Raw genomic sequence first — 23182 nt, forward strand, 5'->3', positions numbered from 1 at the left:
CACCAAATTTTAAAATTCCTCCATCACAAATGCCTCTTCTGCCACCTCTTTTTAATTTCCACTAGTCCTGACCATGCGCAGGTCATAATTATCTGCCTCTTAGACAACTGCAGTAGTCTTCTAATAGATTGCTCTGAATCCAATTTCTAATTAGTAGAATCCATCCTTTGTATTCCTCCCCATGATACATTTCCAAATATTGCTATGATGTACTTATTCAATCAAAATAATTTGGACAGAATGTAGTCCAAATTCTTTACCATGGCATTCAAGGCTCTCCATATACTGGCCTTGGATTCCTAGCTGGCTAGCTCATTGAGGTTAGGAGTATCTTTCTTAAAATATCTGGATACAGCAGCAAGTTCTCTGTGTCTCCGTAGATGTGTGTATATTTATGTATACACATTTGTTTTATTGATGGAATCATTAACATTACTCTCATGCATCATGATTGCTTAGCTGGAAATGTTGTCAAATAAAAAACAGTAGTTGAAGTGGCAAAAACACTGTATTCAGGAACTACTGCAATAAGAGAAAAGAGACCTCAATACAGAGCTGGGCTGAATTCCAAATACAGCGTGGACAAGTGGGGATTTAAAGCCAAGGGGGCGTCAGGTCAAGTGGATGGAAACTTACTGATAGGGAACATCAGGGGTGGGAGGGTTCTGATTAAGCAGGCCTAATAGGATTCTTGCTGAAGCCAGGCCAGGGTGGTCAGATACCAATGGTAGAAAATGAAGAATTTGATCAGGTCTCGACGGTAATCAGGTATGAAGGGTTGGGGATTCTCTCTCAACAGCCGTAGCGAGACTTTTGCTACAACTCGGTGATTCAGGGTCCACAGGATTGGAAGCCAAGGTCAAAGCCTAGTCGGAAAGAAGGCTTAGATGAGCCTGACCAAAGTTCAGCCAAGGAGAGTTTTTGCCAGTGTATTCACACTCCGTGTGTGTGTGGTGTGTCTGTCTCAGTACTACTGTAATTTATGAGGCAGGGGCTCCCCGGCCATCCCAGCAGTGTCACCATCTTTTGGGTAGAACAGCAGACACAGAGATGGCCCACTGTGGACAGTTAACTAACTGGCTCTGTTTAGCATGGGAAAGGAAGGAGAGTCCTGATTTTCTTTCAATATTCCTCAGGTATATTGATCTGACCCCCAAGTTACATAAGATCTGCAGTGATAAAACCATTACCCAAAAAACTCACTGTCTTTTACCACTTATATCCTCAGCATTATCATCAATTGTCTTAATACAAGTTTGGAGGCAAAAAACGGCTCACAAATATGCATACAAAGGGGCCAAACACATTGAGCAGCAAAACTCCCAAAGCAGACACCGCCCGGGACCTGCTGGAGCGCTTCCGCAAATCTCGCGAGATAGCAGGCAGCGATGCCTTTTGCTCCGGTTTCTCGTGAGAGCCCGGGGCTTCAGCTTCTCGTTTGCGGAGCCCGCGGCGGCGTTTCCTGGGGCAACAGCAATGGCCGCTTCGCTGTCCGAGCGGCTTTTCTCGCTGAAGCTGCTGGTGCACTGGGTGCGTTTGGAAACCCGGCTGCTGCCGCCCCCCGCTGCCGCAGTGGAGCAGGAGGAGGAAGAGGAGGAAAAGGAGCAGGGGGCGGCCTCGTCGCCGCGCGGTCTGTGCCCCGCCGTGGCCTTCCGCCTGCTGGACTTCCCCACGCTGTTGGTTTACCCTCCTGATGGCCCCGGCGCTCCCGCCGCCGAACCGTGGCCCGGTGTCATCCGCTTCGGTCGCGGCAAGTCCTGCCTCTTCCGCCTGCAGCCTGCTACCCTGCACCGCCAGCTCCTGCGGACCCCGCTTGCCACCTTGCTGCTGCAGCTGCCCCCTGGGCGTCCGACGCCCACCCCACAGCTCCTGGGGGCCTGCGACATTTCGCTGGCCACCGCAGCGCACAGGGTCGTGGGGCCGGCCGCCTCCGGATGCTCCCACCGTCACCGGGGACGTTTCCCCCTGCATAATCGAGTGGGCGAGCGGACTGGGGACATTGCACTGGCCTACCGCCTGACTGACCTGGGAAGCCGCCTGCTGAGCCAACTTGAGCGGCCCCTCACCTTCACCCCCACAGGAGGAGGAGCGGAGGTCAGTCCCCAAAGACAGCAGCTGCAGCAGCCAGCCTCACAGCCAAGCCCAAAAGAGGCTGATAGGCCGCTGGGGGAGTTAGAAATCCCAGAGGCACAGAAGGATTTGAAGGAAATGGTTAAAAGTAAGGCCGAATGTGATAATGTGGGTTCTGTGGAGAATGGCAAAACCAATTCTGTTGTTACATGTTCAGGTGCTGGCAGTGGGAGAAATGTTAGCTCCCTAAATGACGAAGTCACAGAATTGGACATGGAGACCAATATATTTTGCCCTCCTCCTTTGTATTACACTAACTTGACCCAAGAAAAACCGCCCCCTGCACAGGCTAAAATCACCATTGAGCCTCAAATGAATGTACCTGAGGAAATGGATGATGCTTCTCCTGAAAAAAAGCGTGTAAATCCCCCAGCACACAGGAGTTGTCTAAAGCATCCAAGTTCTGCAGCACACGAACATCCTCCAATGCTTGTAAATCCTCCACATATTCAGAATATAGGAGCAACTAATCAAACATGTCAAACTGAACAAAATCGAATTAATACAATAAGGCAGTTGCCTTTGTTAAATGCTTTGTTAGTTGAGTTGTCCTTGTTATATGACCAACCTGTGACAAGTCCTGCTCATATACATCCTCACCTAGCCTGGTTATATAGGACTGAGGATAAGAAGTCACCCGAATCTTCTGCCAAATCCACATGCCGGTCTGAATCCAAGAAGGATAAGCGTTCTATGGGGGGATGTGAAAAGTCAGTGAGTCTTCAGTATAAAAAGAACCAAATTGAAAACTATAAGGAAGATAAATATTCTGAAAAGAGCAGTGGTGCCCTCCATAAAAGAGTTCCAAAAGGGAGGCTACTTTATGGCTTAACAAATACACTAAGACTGCGTTTAAAGCTGACAAATCCTGATATGTTGGTGGTACATGAAAAAAGAGAACTATATAGAAAAAGACAATCACAAATGTTGGGTACAAAATTCAGAATTCCGTCATCCAAAGTTAAACTATTAAGCTCTGCAGAACAAAGTCAGAAGCCACAACTGCCTGAAGATAAGTATTTAGATTCAGATGCATCTTTTACTGAAAATAGTGATACCTCAAGACAAATCAGTGGAGTTTTTGATGAGCCCAGCACAAGTAAAGAAACTGAACTGAAATGTGCAACTGAAAAAAAGACAGTTGAATGTAGTAAAAATAGAATCAATAATGTTTCATTGGAAGAAGTTGTGAGTCCTGCAAATTCCATTATTCCAGAAAGGCTTACCCCTACAAATATTCTGGGAGGAAATGTGGAAATGAAAAGCCAAAGTCCATGTGTTTTCCAACAGGACGCTGTTGTTGACAGAATTGTAGATAAGGAAATAGATATTAGACAGGTCAAAACCACAGATAATGACATTCTTATGGCTGATATAAGTGACAAGAGAACAGGTAAAAATAGTTGCTATGAAAACATCTCAGAACTGAAGTATTCAGATGATTTGTCTAGCCCTTGCTATTCTGAAGATTTCTGTACCAGTGAGGACACCAGCAGAAGTTTCAAAGCTCATGATAGCAGTTCAAGGACAGAAAATCCAAAACATAGTCAATATACAAGCAAGTCTAGTGACACAGGAGTGTCCAAAAAGAAAAACAGTAGTGACAGGAGTTCTATCCTTAGCCCACCTTTTTCAGCCGGGTCACCTGTACACTCATACAGAAAATTTCATATTTCAAAGACTCAGGATAAAAGTTTGGAGGAAGCATCTAGTATCTCTGCTAGTGATCTATCTTCAACACATTGGACTGAACAAAAAGAAAACCAGATAGATCAAAATAGTATGCACAATTCTGAAATTACAAAGAGAGGTCAAGACATCTCTGTTAAAACAAGAAGTAGTTGGAAATCTTTAGAAAAAAGCCAGTCACCACAAACATCCCAGGTGAGTTCTTACCTGCCTTCAAATGTGTCCGAACTTAATGTCCTGGATAGCAGTACATCAGATCACTTTGAAGAAGGCAATGATGATGTTGGTTCACTAAATATTTCCAAGCAATGCAAAGATATTTGTGAATTAGTAATAAATAAACTTCCAGGATACACAATGTAAAAATACATGCTTTTAAAAAACTTTCAACGACCTATGTGTACTGTTAGTGAAAAAAATTTTAAAGCTGTTTTAGTTCATGAATTATGTGAATAATTTTTTAAAGAAATAGGAATTAACGTTACTCCTTTGATGTTTAAATGGTATTTTACCATTAAATCTGATAATATTGATTATTAAATCATATAAACAGATTTCTTTTTAAATTGTTTAATCATAAGAATAAAAGTGTATCTTTCTAAATTGTCTCTCTTAAAGTGTCTAGTCTACAGTATTGATCATTCTAAAGCTGACTTCACGCACACCACTGAAAAAGAAGGCTAGTTAGTAAGGACATCCTCAAATTTTAATTGGAACAAATTATTTAACAAATATAGAAGACTTACTGTGTTAGATGCGGAAAGGTGCAGAATCTATTTATGATAGAGCCCTGCTGTTGTAAAAGCTTACAGTTGTATGTAGATAAGAAGTCTTCCTTGACATATACATATCCCATATCCCCAATAGGTGAAGTTGCTTTTATATGCAGTCATAGTGCTCTGCACCTTTTGTTTATAAGCCACAATGTGTGTGATTACTTGATTAAAATTTATCTTCCACTAGGCTTCAGTTGTGTGATGGGATCATATTTGTTTTACACATCAGTACATTTTTGTATCTAGCACAATTCCTGGCATGTGGCTGCAGTGCAATAAAAACATTTGTTGAAAAAAACCAAGCCCAGGCATTTAAAATACCTAATGGGAGGGTTTAGAATTAAGCAGCAAAAATAAGCAGATTCCCTAAAAATAAACCTGCAGAAAATCCTTATCGGAAATATATTTGACTGTAATATTTCTGTTTTGCTTGGTATAAATAGCCTTCAGGTGTTCTCTGAAATATTTGGAAAGGGAAACTTAAGAAGGTATCTTTTATACAGTTTCTGATATAGGAGTTCAGTTTCTTGTCATTTCAGTTTGTTCAATGGTTATTTTTAGTGTATGGAACTTTGTTTTTATGAAATCCAGTGATAATTTATAATTTATTCCATTGGTTTTATATTTAGACTTTATTCTGTGTTCAAATATTTACATATATTTTCTTCTAGCTGTGTTATACTTTAATTTTTAGACTTTTTAATATATCTAATGTTTTTGAATGTATGAAGTGAGGTTCTAATTTCCTTTCTTTAAAGGTAATTAATTATATAGGTATTCTGAATGATCATAATACTAGAATATAGATAGATGGTAAAAAGAGAGAAGAGGATGTTACATTTTGGGGAGCAATATGAATAAAAGAGTGATGGGAATGAGCCTGATATATTTATGGGACAATTTAAAATATTATCTTGAATAGAATGATAGACTCATGCTACAGAGTGGTAGAAAGGACATTTGTTGAGTAAGGAAAATGCCAGATTACAGAGAGCCTCAAATGCTAAGTATAATAATAGAATTCTAAGCAATAGGAATAACAGATTATTTTAGGTTATAAATGAGCACTAGTAAGTAGTCATGACATTTTGAATATTTTAAATTATTGAAAATAATAGGCAGAGAAATTATATCAGTTAAAGTTTTGAAATATGAAAGGTTTCTGTGGCTAGTGGCTATGATCTTAATTTTTCTAAAATATAAAGCATATAGTATAACATTTCACAAAATCAAAATATTGTAATGCCAGGTATTGTAACTAGATGTTTAATGATGTGAACTGTGTAAATTGTTTAATAGCAATTTGTCATTACTATGGAAGAGACAATAAAAATATAAGCAATATCAGAATCATCAAAGAAATAATTCCTTATAGACCAACGTTTTATTTGGTAGAGAGTAAGTCATTGTCTGTGGTAAGAATAGGTAAAATGATTAATTTAGCATGTCTAAGGTACAACAAGACCAAAGAACTAATGCACTTTAAATTACAAAGCTGAGTAGCAGAATCCGCTTCTCTTTGAGTTAATCCATGAATACTTATTTCTAGAATTGTGATAATTGTTTCTTCTAGTCTAATTCTAGTGAAAATATCTGTTTTCATGTATTTAGTCCTTCCTATTACATTCTACAAATTCTACTCCATGTTTTAATTCTACAATCTATAAGCTTATTTTAAAAGAATTTTGTAATAGATACTATTCATGGAGCCTTATTTATCTCCTTAGTTGCTTAAAATTATTGAAACATGAAACAGTATTTCAAGTCATAAATAAGGGAGACTGTCATTTCATTGTAAAACCAAGCTATTGCAAACCTTCCAAAAGGTCTTCTGAATATCATGGGTGTCTAAACTGCTATGGACAAAGCTGAGTGGGAGAGGGTCTAAAATGCAAAGTGAGCCACAGAAAAGATGGTAAGACCTACCTCTATGTAATGTTGAATGTTTACAGCTTAGGAACCAACCACCAATAATAAGTCCTCTGAACTGTTCCCATAAACATTTGCAGAGGGCTGTGCAGATGCATACAGTACGCTGGGTTTTTTCCCTTCACTTATAATGCATGCTATTGATGACATTTTCAGATGCAAAGAACAATGATATTAAAACTTCTATCATGCAATTATTATGGCTTTCTGCTGAGAGCCACTCCTTTACATGTCAATTAATTTAGATTTTTCTTCATGTACAAGCAGTGAATTTAGTATGGAATTACATTTAGGAACCAGACTTTTATTGGTAGCAAAATATAGGTCAAGACTGTTAATTAAAAAACCCAGCTTTTAAATTACCACACTTGTTGGCAAGGCAAATAAATTTCATAACAAAGCAACATATAAATAATATTTAAATTTCCTGCATCAAACTGTCCTTGGGCCTAGAGAAAGACATTCTTCAGTCGGTTTATGTTTTACTTTAGATTTAAATATTTAGGGAGTTGTGAAGAATGACAATATATAGGCCAAAACTTGCTGATTCATTCTTTTCTTATTTTTAACCTAAAACAATACAAGGAAAACTTCACTTGGTCAAGGACCAAGGCTTTCTTAAGTGATTTTCTCTGGAGACCTAACTGTCATGCCTGGAAGTAACAGACTTCAGGAGGATCTTCATTAGCTTGGAGTGCCAAGCCTTAGTGTTAGAAGCATTTCGTTGTTTTTAAAAACTCTTCTCAGATCTCTGTTATACTGAACTATAATAATTCTAGAAAAAAATTAGAAAACTTAGATAAGAGGTTTTGCTTCAAAATTATGTACTAAGGAAAGGTTATAGTGTTTTCCTTCCAAAATTCCACGGAAATGACAGACATAAAAATATGAATGCACCCAAAGTAGCCTTAGAAAACAAGGAAAATGCTGATGGTGGTCAAGACATCCAGTTTGAGGAACTTCTGGAAGACACAAAGCAGTTGAGGTTATGTTGATGAAAAAATTGGTTACAAATCCACTCTTCAGCACAGCCCCATGAGAGTGCTTCTGGAGAAATGAGAAGATGGTATTTTCCAACAGAGCCCCAGAAAAAGTTCAAGCTGGTCGGCAGGGCTTGGGCATAGGAGCAGGTTAAGGGACAACTGAGGGAAAAGCAGAACCCTGAGGACAGGCAAGAAGCTGGGGTGGGCTCAAGGTTACCTATTAGAATAGGTATTGGGACCAAGGAGAAAAACTATTTTTCACCTTTGACACCAAAACATATATTCAAACTGTCTCAATGTTATTGGAGCGACTACTAACCCTAGTGGCAAATTAAAATGGTATAAACCTGGTCATTGGAGACAGACAAATGGCGTTTGCATCCTTGATTATTTTACTCCTTGGAGACTTTCTTCATTATAGAATTGGTTTCAGGATTGAGTCAAATAACATATATAGCATATATGACAATGAGTGTGAGTGAGTATTAGGTGATGTATTTAATGATATTACAAAGAATGCACCGTGGTATCTGTATTCCAGCCTAGGCGGATGCATTTTCAATTAAAACTTCAGTCAAGAAATCAAGTCTTTCTTCCAGAAAGTTTAAACAACTTTCCTATAGCATAGCAAGGCAAAAGAAGTCCATGGTGATAAAAGAGTCAGCACAGACTTCTGGCCAGGCAAGAAGACTTTAGGTCACAGAGCACAGCCACAAAACCAAGCAGAAGAAGGAGCCCTTTTCAGAGTACTAAGCAAAATGGGGCATCTAGCTTTGTGCAGAGTACTTAGGAGAGGGGACTACAAAATGTCCTTACTATACAGAAAGAAAGGAAACACTGATCCAGGTCCCCAGTAAAGACAAAATTTTCTAAAAGAGCAAGAAAGTGGTGTATCAGTGCTGGGAAGCATACGTTTCCCTGCAAATCTAGGTAAGTAGCCCCTCCTATATGAGGTTGTTTTAAAACCTCCTAAACAATTTTTTTTCCTGTTTATATAGTCCATGTTTTTTCATAGTAGGTACACAAAAAATGTTTATTCTTTCCTTTGAATACCTTGAGGTCTGGGGTGGGGATGGGGTGAGTGGGGAAGGAGCTGTCATAATGCATCATAATAAAATAGGTAGAAACTTACAGAACGAGTTGGGAAGGGATGAGACTTAGCTTTCAGGCCAGATACTGTAACTGAGTAGTAGAGCCCTTGGTAGCAGAAATCCATGAAAAGATTTGGGTTTTAAATTGAAAGGAAGTTTGTGTTTTCCAGGAACAGGGCAGCACAGGAGATTAGATGAGCTCCTGAGCAATAGTGAGACAGGGTAACAGCTGAAGGCCATACTCAGAAAGAACATAGAAGAGAAGAGGTCCATGAGTCAGTAAGTCGGTGACTGCAGGATCAGAAACCTATACTTGTAGCTTGACTATTTAGGATACTCTATGTTGTGTCCCTTTCTATGTGCTTCTTGTTTTTAATATCGTTCTTTTTGAAGGATCTTCTAGTTGATCCATACAAGCAGTAGGAAATGACTTTTGTTGTGGCTATAATTGAGCAGAAATCCTAAAGGGAGAGCAGCATATCCCTAGAGTCTACATTATCAAAAGACTGAGAAAAAGTATATAGGGGCTTTTAGAAAGTCCCTTCTTTTTACCCAAAGATTTCTCGTTCAGCTTTTCTTTACTGAAGTCCTTGGAGCACTTCACAATTTGTTTTATTAAGGGAAGCTGTTCAATCACAGAGAGTCTCACACCCATCAGCTGCCTTGAGTACTGTATCTCATTACTTACAATTTCAGCGTCAACCTTGTGGAGTGAATTGGGACTGAATTCTGGACTCAGAATGACATAACAAATAGTGGATTGCTTTAGATACAGAGGAGTCTATTGTCAAAAGTGTTGGCCTGAAAATTGTTTATTGCATATCCAACATTTTTAAGACTATTTCCAAGTACTTTGGGATAGTGTTTATTAACCTGAGGGAAAAGATCTTTGTAATCGCCTGAGAAAGTCCAGCATGGGCGACAAAAGCGAGACTCCATCTCAAAAAAAAAAAAAAAAAAAAAAAGTCCTGAGTAGGAACATGCACGCCTCTTGTTAGCAAAGTACTCTGTATCCCTGATATTCTCTGTAATAGCCAGAAGCCAAGTATGTTGGACGGCAGAGCTTATATTTTCAGGGGAAACTTCCTTCCATTCTAGTGCTTCTTTTCTACAGTGATTTCTTGGTGCCCTCTTCCTACCTCACTGATCACAGTGTGAGTTCCTACTGTCAACCTCTAAAAACCAGTGTGAGAGGCAGGATCTTACTAAAATTATGGCTTCATTTTTCATTGGCAAATAGGATTGTTAATAATTTGTTGATGTGTTGTTGTCATTAATTTTAACACTAACGTCTTCTTATACTGAATAGCACTTTACAGCTTATGAAGGACTTCACTGTTTCACTTCATCTTTACCAGAACCCTGTGAGCTAAGTATTAATATAGATGAGGAAACAGGCTGTTTTCCATATTCATTGCCTTTCTCACTTTCATAGAGAAACTGAAAGACTTTCAGCATACATCTCAGAAAAATAATGTTTCTTCAATCCTTATAATATCATTTCCAGAATCAGATTCTATCATTAGATTAAATTCCAGTTTATTTTATTTTGTTGTGGTAAGAACACTTAATATGAGATTTACGCTTCTAGCAAATTTTTAAGCATACAATTCATTCTTGTTGACTGTGGGCACAGTGTTGCACAGCAGCTCTCTAGAGCTTATTAACCTTGCTTGACTGACACTTTATGCCCAATGATTAATAATTTCCCATATCCCCCTCATCTCAGCCCCTGACAACCACCATCCCATCCTTTGATTTTACACATCTGACTATTTTAGATACCTTGAGCAAAGGACCTACCTAAGCAATGCCTGGACTCCTGACTCATGAACACTATCAGAAAACATGGCTGTTGTTTTAAGCTGCTAATTTGTTATGCAGCAATGGAAAAATAATGCAAGTGGCCATTGAAAAACACCATGGCAAATCAAGAGGGGGAGACTTTGAAAGAAAGGAAAAAGCTTTATATTTTAGGTACTTTAAGAAAGATCTATTTTTATTCCTTTTTTGAGTAATAAGACCTACATTTTCATTTTTGACGGAGTGCCACAAATTGTATAGCTGGCCCTGGTTGTTACTCCAAGCTGGTAGAGGCAAATCCAATTGCTTACAGGTTTTCCATTGTGTTATCCAAGTACATACAGTATTTGGCACTACCTTTGTGGACATAGTTATGTGTATCATACTGGAGCATTCTCTGTTGGGGGCTACACATTTTCTCTTCAGAATCTAGAACATTATCTTTAAAATTTTAATTTTACAGTCTGAACTAAAATGCCTACATTTCACACTACTGACAAATTTGGCTTCTAACACTTGTATACAGGATTACTCATAGCAACTCTTAGGAGGTAGAGCTAATGTGATTCTGCATACAGTATTTTCAGTACGTAACATGAAATTATTGAACAATACATAATCATTTATTAACTGTCTCTGTTCTTGTCAGTTACGGTGATTTCCAAGGATTTTTATAAAGATTGGCTTTCTTTTTTTTTTTTTTTTGTTTGAGACACAGTCTCACTCTGTTGCCCAGGCTGGAGTGCAGTGGCACAATCTTGGCTCACTGCAAGCTCTGCCTCCCAGATTCACGCCATTCTCCTACCTCAGTCTCCTGAGTAGCTGGGACTACAGGCGCCCGCCACGACGCCCTACTAATTTTTTGTATTTTTAGTAAAGATGAGGTTTCATCGTGTTAGCCAGGATGGTCTCGATCTCCTGACCTTGTGATCCACCCGCCTTGGCCTCCCAAAGGACTTTCTTAATAATGTTTCTTTAGCACTAGTTGCAGACTTCTATAGTAGTGCTATGCCCTTCAAATGGGTTGTTTTGCCGATGTTCTTGGGATATGTAAGTGTAACCAGTATGGCCCCCTGCACTAGTGTGGGGTATAACAATCCCCCTTTTACATTCCAGTGGATTATTCTAGCTCCATATATTTATGTTAGCAGGAAATCCAGCACCAAGCTTTTATGAACTCCATCATCCTAAATGGTCCAAGATCCTGAGAAGCTTACTTGGCCTTATTTGCATGGTTGCTCTTGACAAATGCCAGGCCATGTTGCCCACCAACTAGACTTGGTTTTCAACTGCTGTGGCTTCTATTGCTGTGACACAGTGTTGCACCTAAAGACTGGTTGCCTCTCTGGTTCTGATCGCCACACAGATCTCCAAGGTACAAGTGATTATGGTTTTTACTCACGAGCTAACATTTATGGGGTGGCTGGGTCTGAAGTTGTCTTAAAGGCCTTCCTCATAATGATCTATATATTCTGTGTGGAACAAGGATCACTAGTGCAGGTTCTTACTTGCCTTGTTTTCTTGGGTTTTTAAGGTCCTTTCCTACAAGAGAACTTTGACTGACATTATCCTAAAACCTCAGAGTTCCTAATAATTTTAATCATCTAAAGAGAAAGTGTCATGGGCTTTATCTTATTCCTCACTGAAGCCTACTTATCTCCATGTAAATTTACTTTCCCTCTCTCCATTTCCACAGAATCACAAAAAGAATCGGAGATTTGTAGGCCGATAGATGTTGTCTTGGTTCATTTATGCTGCTATAACTGCATGCCACAGACTGGGAATTTAGATGAACTGAAGTTTATTGGCTCACAGTTCTGGAGGCTAAGAAGTACAAGATTGAGGGACTGGCACTTGGAGAGGGACTTCTGCTGCATCATAACATGGCCAAAGGTGAGTGACCGAGAGAGAGTCAAAAAAGGGGGACAAACTCATCTTTTTATAAGGAGCCCATTCCCATGATAATAACATGAATCTATTCATGAGGACAGAGCCCTCATGGCCTAACCACCTCTTAACCGTCCTTCTTCCTGATACCATTCCAATGGCAATTAATTTCAGCCTGAGTTTGGAAGGTGACAAATGTTCAACCCATAACATATGTTATTCTACTTCTATTTACATAACCAAGAGTGACCTTTATAGTGTTATGGGAAGAGTCCAAGAACTTTCCTTGCAGAGTTTTCTGTGTCCCCTTATGGAAAAGCAGTTGGCAGTGCTAACTTAAATAAATAAAATTAGGTTTACCTGTGCCAACTACCTGTACGGATGTGTATGTTGAGAATGTCTTATTCCATTTTTTTCTCCCTAATCACTAGCAAGGAGGCTAGCATAGTGCCTTCATAAAATATATTGTCTCAGTCTGTTTGTGCTGGTATAATAAAATACCACAGACTGGGAAATTTATTTAAAAAACAGAAATTTATTTCTTACAGTTCTGAAGGCTGGGAGTCTAATATCCTGGCACCAGCAGGTTCAGTGTCTGGTGAGGACCCAATCTCCAATTCCAAGATGGTACCATGTTTCTGTATCCTCTGGAGAGGATGAATACTGTGTCCTTACATGGAAGAAGGGACAGAAGAGCAAGAGAGATGAACTCCCTTCATCAGGCCCTTTCATAAGGGCACCGAATTCCATTTATGACATGACTCAATCACCTCCTAAAGGCCACATCTCTTCATATGTTGCATTGGAGATTAAGTTTTAACATGAATTTTGGAGCAGATGAAAGCATTCAAACCATAGCATATATGCTTCATGAATTTAGGTGGAATTGAATAGAAACAATAATCAACACTAGCATAAATTCTTATCTTACCAATTAGGGTGTTTCATACTTTGTCTACCTCACTGCTTAGCTAAGAGTTACTCCGCTATCCAGAAATTTGGAGGTTGGACGCTGGGAATAATCATCCATGAAACTAGCTTGCTTAGTCCCCTGCTATCTCAAGGTGTAAACCAAGACAGAACTATTTTGATAATCCCTCAAACCAATCCACTTGGCTGATAATATTTGGATCCACCTGGCTTAAGAATGGAGATGACCACAGACCAGGGTGATATCACTGCCCATTCTTGATGCTGCCCCATTGTCTGAATTTACTCTTGGATAAGTTATGCAAACTGACTTCCCCCAGAAGGATGCACTTTTGTAGCGGATGTTTTTCTGGCTGACAATGATTCCAACATATGGCACCTCCTAGGAGACACCAGAAGATTGAAACGCTCTGATCTCCATGCTTCAACTGTATTCCTTCAAATAGCTTGGTTATAAAACCCACAACAAATAAAACTTCCTTTAACACTATCAGAGTGTTAGGAAGAGCTAGACTGTGGTGTATATTTAGACCACTTTGTACCTGAATTTAAATTTTAACATTCTCTTTGTAGGCAACCAGTTTCACTATGTGCACTACACAGAACGATAATGCAAATGAATGTGGTCCCAGTAGCTTGTTTTTATTATGTAGCATTTCAAACATTCAGAAGAATAAATAACACAACGAACTCCTATGTACGCATCACCCAGATTTAACTCAGTGATGACACTGTGCTGTGTTTTCAGTCTTTCTTTTTCTCCCTCCCTCCCTTATTTTCTCATGAATAAACAGACACAACTGAAAGTCTTTTGTTTCCCCTCCCCATTGCTTTGGCCTCCCTTCCAAGGAGTAACTCTTGCTCTAGGCTTGCTGTATTTCCTTCCCATTTCTACTGGGGGATGCATAGGTTGTTTCCAGATTTCCCTTAATGGAAACAGTGCTGCAATTCATATTCTTGTCTCTCTGTTCACATGCACTCTAATTTCCTTAGGGTTTTATATGTAGAACTGGAATACCAGGCCCTAAGTTATGCATATCTTCAACATTGCCAAATCACTCTCCATAGCAGTTGAACCATTCACCATGCCACTAGCAGCATGTGAGAGTTCTTGTTTCTTCACCTCCTAGCCCAAAACTGGCAAAGGATAAATGTTTTCATTTTTACTGCTATATATTTAACTACCCTAGCTTTACAGTCAGTCTTGATATTCAGAGAGAAAAGGCTACCCTCTATTTTTCTTCCTTTTTATGCTAAGCCAGAAGTTCTCAAACTTTTGGTCTCAGGAACCCCTTACATTTTTAGAAATTACTGAAAATTCCAAAGAGTTTTTTAAATGTGGATTATATCCATCAATATTTGCTCTATTAGAAATTAAAAATTAAGATATTTAATGCTTATGTATGAATTCATTTAAAAGTAATATTAGCAAACCCATTACATGTTAATATAACATTTTTAAAATAAAGGTAATAAATTTTCCAAAGCAAACATTTAGAAGAATGGCATTGTTTTACAGTTTTGCCATTTTAAAAAATGCCTGGCTTAATAGAAGATAGCTAGATTATCATATCTGTTTAATTGAAGATAGCTAGAGCCTCCTACCCGCTTCTTCATTCACTCTATCATGATATCACATATCATGTAACCTCTGGAAAACTCCACAGTACACTATTGAGAGAGTGAGAGTGAATATGGCAAATAACGTTTCAGCATTATTATGAAAATGGTTTTGACCTCATGGACCCCGTCCTGACCCTTCCCAAAAGGTTCTTGGGAACCCCTAAGAATTTCTAATCACACTTTGAAAAGTGCGTTTCTAGACTCTTTTTGGCCCTTTTTCTTCCATGTGAATTATAGGGTCACTTTATGAAGATCAAGGAAATAGATTTCTTAACATATTGGAGTAATTTGTCCTTTAGGGGTTGGTAAAACTTGCCTATAAACATGTCTGGGCCTTGTGTTTCTTTGTGGTAGAACTTGGTGCTCACATTGTTTGGGGACCTGATTTTATTAATATATGATTAAAAATATCAATTGGACTGCTGTTGTTTCCTAAAGTTTTAAAATTTAGTGTACTTTATATACTTTTATAAAACATGTAAAGTTGTTTAAAGTTTTTTTTGTTTTTGTTTTTTTTTTTGAGAAGGAATTTCACTCTGTCACCCATGCTGGAGTGCAGTGGTGTGATCTTGGCTCACTGCAACCTCTGCCTCCCAGGTTCAAGTGATTCTCCTGCCTCAGCCTCCCGAGTAGCTGGGATTACAGGCATGTGCCACCACGCCCGGCTAACTTTCTGTATCTTTAGTAGAGAAAGGGTTTCACCATGTTGGCCAGGCTGGTCTCGAACTGCAGACCTCGTGATTGACCCACCTCGGCCTCCTAAAGTGCTGGGATTACAGGCGTGAGCCACCATATCTGGCCTAAAGATTTTTAAAAATATGATTTTGAAAAGTAAAAAAGGAGTCAAAGATTGTCTATTACTTTCACTGACTCCAGTGAACACATTCCTGTATTTATTTTACTGACCTCTCAGTTGCATTCAACATACTTACCTACTTACTATATCTTCTGCCACTTTCCATTCTTGCATTTCTTGACATCCCACTCTTCTAATTTTTCCACTACCTTTCTAGACTCTCACTCTACATCCAAATACTGGATTCTAGCTCTTACTCCTGCTTTTTTAAATCTCTCTCTAAACTGTCTCAGTTATCTCATCTCTCCTGTTGCTTTAAAAACAACCTAGATGCTGATAACTTCCCTATTTTAATTTTCAACGCAAATCTCTCTTCCGAGTTGTAGACTCATGTTTCTACCTGAAATATCAATTTATATTTCACAGATGTCTCAAACTTAATGAGTACAAAATGTGACTTTTGATTCCCACTCCCCAAAATAGTTCCTCTACTAGCTATCGGTACTGAGCATTCTCCACTTACACCCTCTATTCTCTCTGTACCTTTCTCCACCCTGTTTTGACCCCAGGATACTGCTATCTGTATAGGCTGCATCAGTGGTCAACTTTGGATTTCGGCTTCTATTTCGGGTTTGTTGGTGGTGAGGTCGGGCAGGAGATTGGAGGGCAGGAGGAGAGAAAAGTTGGGGTATTGAGTTCCCTGGCTCCCTTCCTGCCAGCCTTGAGTTGGTAGTGGCTGCATTTCTACATGAAAGTCACAACTTTCATGGAACTTTTTTTTGTTTTCTTTTTTTTAGCTCTGGCTACAACTACAACTCTCAGTTTCAGGAAGTGACTACTCCACTTGACCTTTCAGGCCTAGGAAGGATAATGGCTCCTTGCATTGGTAGTTCTGGAGTCCTTCACCATCCCTTGTTTGTTTCTCTTAACTCTGTCCACTGCTTTGTAAACAGCGCCTGCCATTAAACTTTCATCAGTGATCTTGTCTGAGTGTACCATCTGTTTCCTGCTAAGATCCTGACTGATGCATCTTCCCAGTTTTGGAGAGCCACCACCTCTCTGATGACTTAAGCCAGAAAACTGGCATCATTGTCCCTTCTATTCACCTTCCACATCCAATCCATCAACCCATCCTGGTGGCACTGCTTCCTACCCACACCTTGAAATAAGCCATGGCTAAGTGTTACAGCAGCCTCTTTACTGTTCTTCCCATTTTCAGCTTTGCCCCATTCAATCTATTCACTGCATGGCAGACAGAGTTATCTTTAAAAATATCTATCGGGCCGTAATTCTTCACTGCTTAAAACACATTAATGGCGTTCTTTTAGTATTTTAGTTCTTTTAGTATTTTAGTTCTTTTAGTTCTTTCTTTTAGTTCTTTTGGATTTTCAGTAAAATCCAAATTCTTGATCATAGGCTTACAAGCCCCCATATGGTCGGATCTCTACTTGCCTCTCCAAATGCACCTCATACCTCACTCCAACTTGCCCTCTGATGTTCCAGGCACACCGTCCCCGCTGTTGTTCCTTAAACATGGAGAACTCATTTACACCCAGGGCCTTTGCTTGAGCTGTTCCCCTTGCAGGGAACTCTCGATCTCCTACACAGAGTACTTATTACTCTGCTTTTCACATCCCCTTCTCATCTTTTAGGTTTCTATTTAAATGTCACCTCTTCAGAGAGGCATTATGAAAATCCTATCAAATCAAGTTTCTCAATCTCACCTTGCCCACACTGCATTATTTTCTATCGTTGCATTTGTTAATTCTTTTATAGTTTATTACAACATATAATATCAATAATATGTTATAATATATAACATATCAATAGCGTTTTCTATTTGTTTATATTTTTTATTTTTTTATTTTGTGTCTTCTTCCCTAGACTATAAACTCTTTGATGATAGAGACTTATGACTGTTTTGTCCACCACTGTATATGCAGCTTTTAGTACAGCTTCTATTAGGCTAGCATATGCTGATGTTTTGCATTCAATAAATGTTCGTTTAATGAATAGATACTTAGGCAATTTAAGAAAAAAAAGTAGTGTTTTTTAAAAAGGGTTCACAAAAAAATGGCAATGGAAACTGAAGACAGAATTTTCTTTACAACAACAACAACAATAACAACAAAGACTTACTCTCCCTATATATGTTTTTCCTCTTTTCCCTTGAGAAAATGATCAACATTTAGATGTTCTTAGCCTGTTAAGGATCCAGAAAAACCACTTAGTGGCAGAGAAAATTTCAATTACACAATGGAGATTAAAATTTCAGTACTTGGGAATAATTATAAAGATGTTTTCCATTATATATGTTCAAGAAAGAAAAAAGAAAGGCATTCAAACTCAATGGAAAAGCATTTCAAATGATAATCAACTTATTATCTTTATTGCAATCACAGGAAAATTATTTCAAAACCTCACATCTTGGGTCTAAGGCCCAAAGACAAATCACTTAACGGCATGGTTAAAACTCAAGAATTCAAAAAAGCCTAGATTGAGCAGGAACATTTTAAAGCATCATGCTATTACCAAAACCATTAAATGAAGGGATAACATTTGGCTAATCATTGAAACACACAGTGATGTTTTCTCCTCTGAGATGCATTTGTTGTTTGTACAACTAACTTACCACTTAGAATTCTGAGTCCTTAATTGCAATTATTTTTCATGTATCTGTAGTTTATTCCTTGCTTCTATGTGATAATTTAGAATTCTGAGTCTTTAATTGCAATTATTTTTCATGTATCTGTAGTTTATTCCCTGCTTCTATGTGATAATTTTGTGGCTAGGAATGCATTTTAAACGTCTTTTTATTCTCTAAATAATCTTCTAGAGGACTGTAGTGAACATCTATTAATTTTATCACCTAGAATCCCTTCACTGTTCTTTAGCTATAACAGTTTACTGTAATTTTCCTCTGGGAAAGCTCCTCAATCACTTCTCTTGAGCATTGTGATTTGAAGAGCTTAATCCCACCTCTAGTTTAAAACAGCAAGCATATTTACTCTTCCAGGAAGGGTAATTGGATGGCACATGATTTCACATCAGGAAATGTTTTAAAACTGTTCTGGGAGGAACACTGTCTTTTTCCCACTGGGTCTGAATGATGAAGTATGTTGGAACCCATCTTGGAAGCAATCACAAGAGAGATTCTTTCCGAGGAGGAGCCAACACCAAAAAATAAAAACACTGAAGCAGTCCTGGTCACGTTGAGTCTTATGTCACACATCTGAAAAGAGTTAATTCTTGGACTCTTAAATTGCATTAGCAAGTAAACTCATTTTTTAAAAAAAGACCATTTTGGATTTATAGGTCTCTCACTTGCAACCAGAATAATTCGTGTACACTGTAGGCATTTGATTAATGTTGTTGATTAATTTGCACAAGTTTCCTCTTTATTTCCAGCCCTCTTACAAAAATATTGAAAGACCCTCTTGATTTGATTAAATGGAAAAACAAATCTGTGTCATGATGAATGTTCTTTAGTTTTTCTGGATCAAACATCTCCGTCTGAAACACCAAAATTTACTGATTAATATAATGCTATTTCCAGGCCATTCTTGATGTATGGGAAACTTTCCCTCTCATATTTACAAAAACAAATAAGGAATCTTTAATTTTTTTTTTTTTTTTGAGACAATCTCACACTGTTGCCCAGGCTGGAGAGGAGTGGCACAATCTTGGCTCACTGCAACCTCTGCCTCCCGGGTTCAAGCAATTCTCATGCGTCAGATGCTCGAGTAGCTGGGACTACAAGCATCCACCACCACACCCAGCTAATTTTTTATATTTTAGTAGAGATGGGATTTCACCATGTTGGCCAGGCTGGTTTTGAACTTCTGAGCTCAGGCAATCCGTCTGCCTGGGCCTCCCAAAGCACTAGGATTATAGGCGTGAGCCACCACGTCTGGCCCCAATTTTATACTCATTTAAAATTAGAACGCATTTCTTTATTCTGAAGAAAGCATTTCCTTGTTTTTGTCAACAACAAAGAAATGCATTCTTCAGAATAAAAACCTGTAATCAAACAGGTCAATTTAGTTTAATGTTGTACCTAATAAAGGAGTTTAAAACCATTGAAAAAGTAGACATAATTTTCCAGAATTTAAGCATGACAAATACTTTTGTTTAAAACTAAATGATTCGGCCCAGTGCGGTGGCTCAGGCCTGTAATCCCAGCTCTTTGGGAGGGAGAAGCGCTTGAACTCAGGTGGCAGAGGTTGCAGTGAGCCATGATGGCGCCACTGCACTCCAGCCTGGGTGACAGAGTGAGACCCTGTCTCAATCAATCAATTAATCAATCAATAGAATTAAGTTATTCAGATGTATAAACAGAAAATGGAAATCACTTATAATCTCATTCCTAGAAATAATAGCTGATATTTCAAAGCATATTGTTCTAAATACTTTCTATTCATAGTTTTTTTGTTAAATGTCAAAAAATAGAAATATCCTATTATTCTAATAATTATTTAATAACAGTGACAATAGTGTGGCAGTCTTTCCATGTCAGCATAAATAAATATCATTTTGAATGACTGCTCAGTACTCTGTTGCATGGATATACCATAATATTTTTTAAAAACACATCGCTTGTTGAAGAACATTCACATTGATTCTCTAACATTAGTGTTATAAATGAGGTTAATAAATCATCACATATTTATATAATTTTTTTTAGAATACTATCCAAGAAGAGTAATAGCTGGCACATTTGAAAATTTAATACATATTGCCAAATTGTCTTCTAAAAAAGTTGCACCTTCCAGCTTTCCATATAATTACAAACTCTGTGAATGAACATCCTTGTTTATTTTCCTCCATCTATTAGACAATAAATGGTCCGACTTTGCTGGTTTAGTTTTAATTTCTTTGACAATGAGTGAATCTTTTTTATGAGTGAACTGGAAAAACACCCAAAAACTTAAGGCAATGATTCATTACTCCAGGGGTCAGCCAAGTGGTTCTGACTTGGTCTGTGTTGCCTGGGCTCACTAGTGAGTCTTCGGCTTGCTGCAGGCAGGCCAGATACTTTTGCTTCCAGAACTGGCTGTGAGCAAGCTGGGGCACCTTGGTTTTCTTCCACATGGCTCCCAGCATCATCAGAAAAAGTCCAAGCTGGTTTAATGGTAGTGGCATGGTTCCAGGAGAATGAACAGAATGTGCGAAGCCTCTTGATACTAGACTTGGAACTGACACAATATCCCATGCGCTTCATTCTACTTGTCAAAGTAAGTCACAAGGCTAGTTGAGATACAATGGGTGGGGAAAAACACACACACACAAAACAACTACACCTCTGTTGCCAGGAGCTACAAACTCACACTGCAAAAGGGCATAGATGCAGGGAGAAAATAATTTGAGCTGTGTTTTCAAACCATTTACCACCACATGTTTTCTTTAGATCAGTAAGTAGACCAAAAGTCTCATTAAGCACCCTTTCTTTCTAAAAAAAAATTATTTCCACAGGTTATTGGAGAACAGGTGGTGCTTGGTTACATGAATAATTTCTACAGGGTGATTTGTGAGATTTTGGCACACCTATCACCGAAGCAGTATACACTGCACCCAATTTGTGATCTTTTATCCCTCACCTCCTTCCAACCCTTTCCCCCTGAGTCTCCAAAATCCATTGTGTCTTTCTTATGCCTTTGCATCCTCATAGCTTAGCCCACACACATGAGTGAGGACATATGATGTTTGTTTTTCCATTCTTGAGTTACTTCACTTAGAATAATAGCCTCCAAACTCATCCAGGTCACTGTGAATGCCATTAACTCATTCCTTTTTATGGCTGAGTAGTATTCCATCGTGTATGTGTGTGTATGTGTATCTATATATATCTCACAGTTTCTTTATCCACTCATTGATTGATGGGATGGGCATTTGAGTTGGTTCCATGGTTTTGCAATTGCAAATTGTGCTGCTATAAACATTCATGCACAAGTATCTTTTTCATATGGTGACTTCTTTTCCTCTTGGTAGATACCCAGCAGTGAGATTGCTGGATCAAATGGTAGATCTACTTTTAGTTCTTTAAGGAATCTCCACACTGTTTTCCATAGTGATTGTACTAGTTTACATTCCCACCAACAGTGTAGAAGTGTTCCCTGTTCACTGCATCCATGACAACATCTATTATTTATTTATTTATTTTTTTGTTTTGTTTTGTTTTTGAGACAGAGTCTTGCTCTGTTGCCCAGGCTGGAGTGCAGTGGCACAATCTTGGCTCACTGCAACCTCTGCGTCCCAGGTTCAAGCGATTCTCCTTCCTCAGCCTCCCGAGTAGCTGGAATTACAGGCATGCACCACCATGCCTGCCTAATTTTTGTATTTTTTAGTAGAGACAGGACAGAGTTTCACCATATTGGTCAGGCTAGTCTCAAATTCCTGACCTCAGGTGATCCACCCACCTCGGCTTCCCAAAGTGCTGGGATTACAGGTGTGGGCCACCATGCCAGGCCTATTTTTTGATTTTTTGGTTGTGGCCATTCTTCCAGGAGTAAGGTGGTATCGTATCGTGGTTTTGATTTGCATTTCCCTGATTATTAGTGATGTCGAGCATTTTTTCATATGTTTGTTGGCCATTTGTATATCCTCTTCTGAGAAATGTCTATTCATGTCCTTAGCCCACTTTTTGATGGGACTGTTTGGTTTTTTCTTGCTAATTTGTTTGAGTTCATTGTAGATTCTGGGTATTAGTCCTTTGTCAGGTGTATGGATTGTGAAGATTTTCTCCCACTCTGTGGGTTGTCTGTTTACTCTGCTGACTGTTCCTTTTGCCGTGCAAACGCTCTTTGGTTTAATTAAGTCCAAACTATTTATCTTTGTTTTTATTGCATTTGCTTAAATGGGTTCTTGGTCATGAAATCCTTGCCTAAGCCAATGTCTAGAAGAGTTTTTCCTATGTCGTCTCTAGAAGTTTTATAGTTCAGGTCTTAGATTTAAGTTCCTGATCCATCTTGAGTTGATTTTTGTATAACCTAAGAGATGCGGATCCAGTTTCATTCTTCCACATGTGACTTGCCATTTTTCCCAGCATCATTTGTTGAATAGGGTGTCTTTCCCCTACTTTACGTTTTTGTTTACTTTGTTGAAGATCAGTTGGCTGTAAGTATTAGGGTTTATTTCTTGGTTCTCTATTCTGTTCCATTGGTCTATGTGCCTATTTTTATGCCAGTATGATACTGTTTTGGTGACTATGGCCTTATAGTATACTTTGAAATCAGGTAATGTGATGTCTCCAGATTTGTTCTTTTTGCTTAATCTTGCTTTGGCTGTGCGGGCTCTTTTTTGGTTCCATATGAATTTTAGGATTTTTTTTTCTAATTCTGTGAAGAATGATAGTGATATTTTGAGGGGAATTGCATTGAATTGTAGATTGCTTTTGGCAGTATGGTCCGTTTCACAATATTGATTCTACCTATCCACGAGCATGAGCTTGGGGGTGTGTTTCCATGTGTTTGTGTTGTCTATGATTTCTTTCAGCAGTGTTTTGTAGTTTTCCTTAAAGATGCCCACTGTCACCACTCCTCTTCAACA

At 38.7% G+C, this 23182-nt stretch overlaps 1 protein-coding gene across 6 annotated transcripts in view; it reads left to right on the forward strand.

The window, feature by feature from the left end:
* Positions 1-1377: 1377 nt before the first annotated feature.
* The window catches only part of MAP10 (microtubule associated protein 10), a 51642-nt gene continuing 29837 nt past the window's right edge, over positions 1378-23182 (forward strand). Inside the window, exons 1-4 of one of the 6 annotated variants that reach the window (XR_008674527.2) lie at positions 1397-4014; positions 11553-11776; positions 12098-12294; positions 12837-18847. Coding sequence is in view for 2 of the 6 variants with exons in the window: in XM_031016028.3 (XP_030871888.3) it covers positions 1477-4182 (2706 nt within the window). In the remaining 4 variants the exon portion in view is untranslated. Of the gene's footprint in view, positions 4423-11552; positions 11777-12097; positions 18848-23182 lie in introns of those variants that run through there. The other 5 variants (XR_008674528.2, XR_008674529.2, XR_010134368.1 and 2 more) reach the window with 5 other exon arrangements.

The sequence above is a fragment of the Gorilla gorilla genome, chromosome 1, assembly GCF_029281585.2.
Source record: "Gorilla gorilla gorilla isolate KB3781 chromosome 1, NHGRI_mGorGor1-v2.1_pri, whole genome shotgun sequence".
NCBI lineage: Eukaryota > Metazoa > Chordata > Mammalia > Primates > Hominidae > Gorilla > Gorilla gorilla.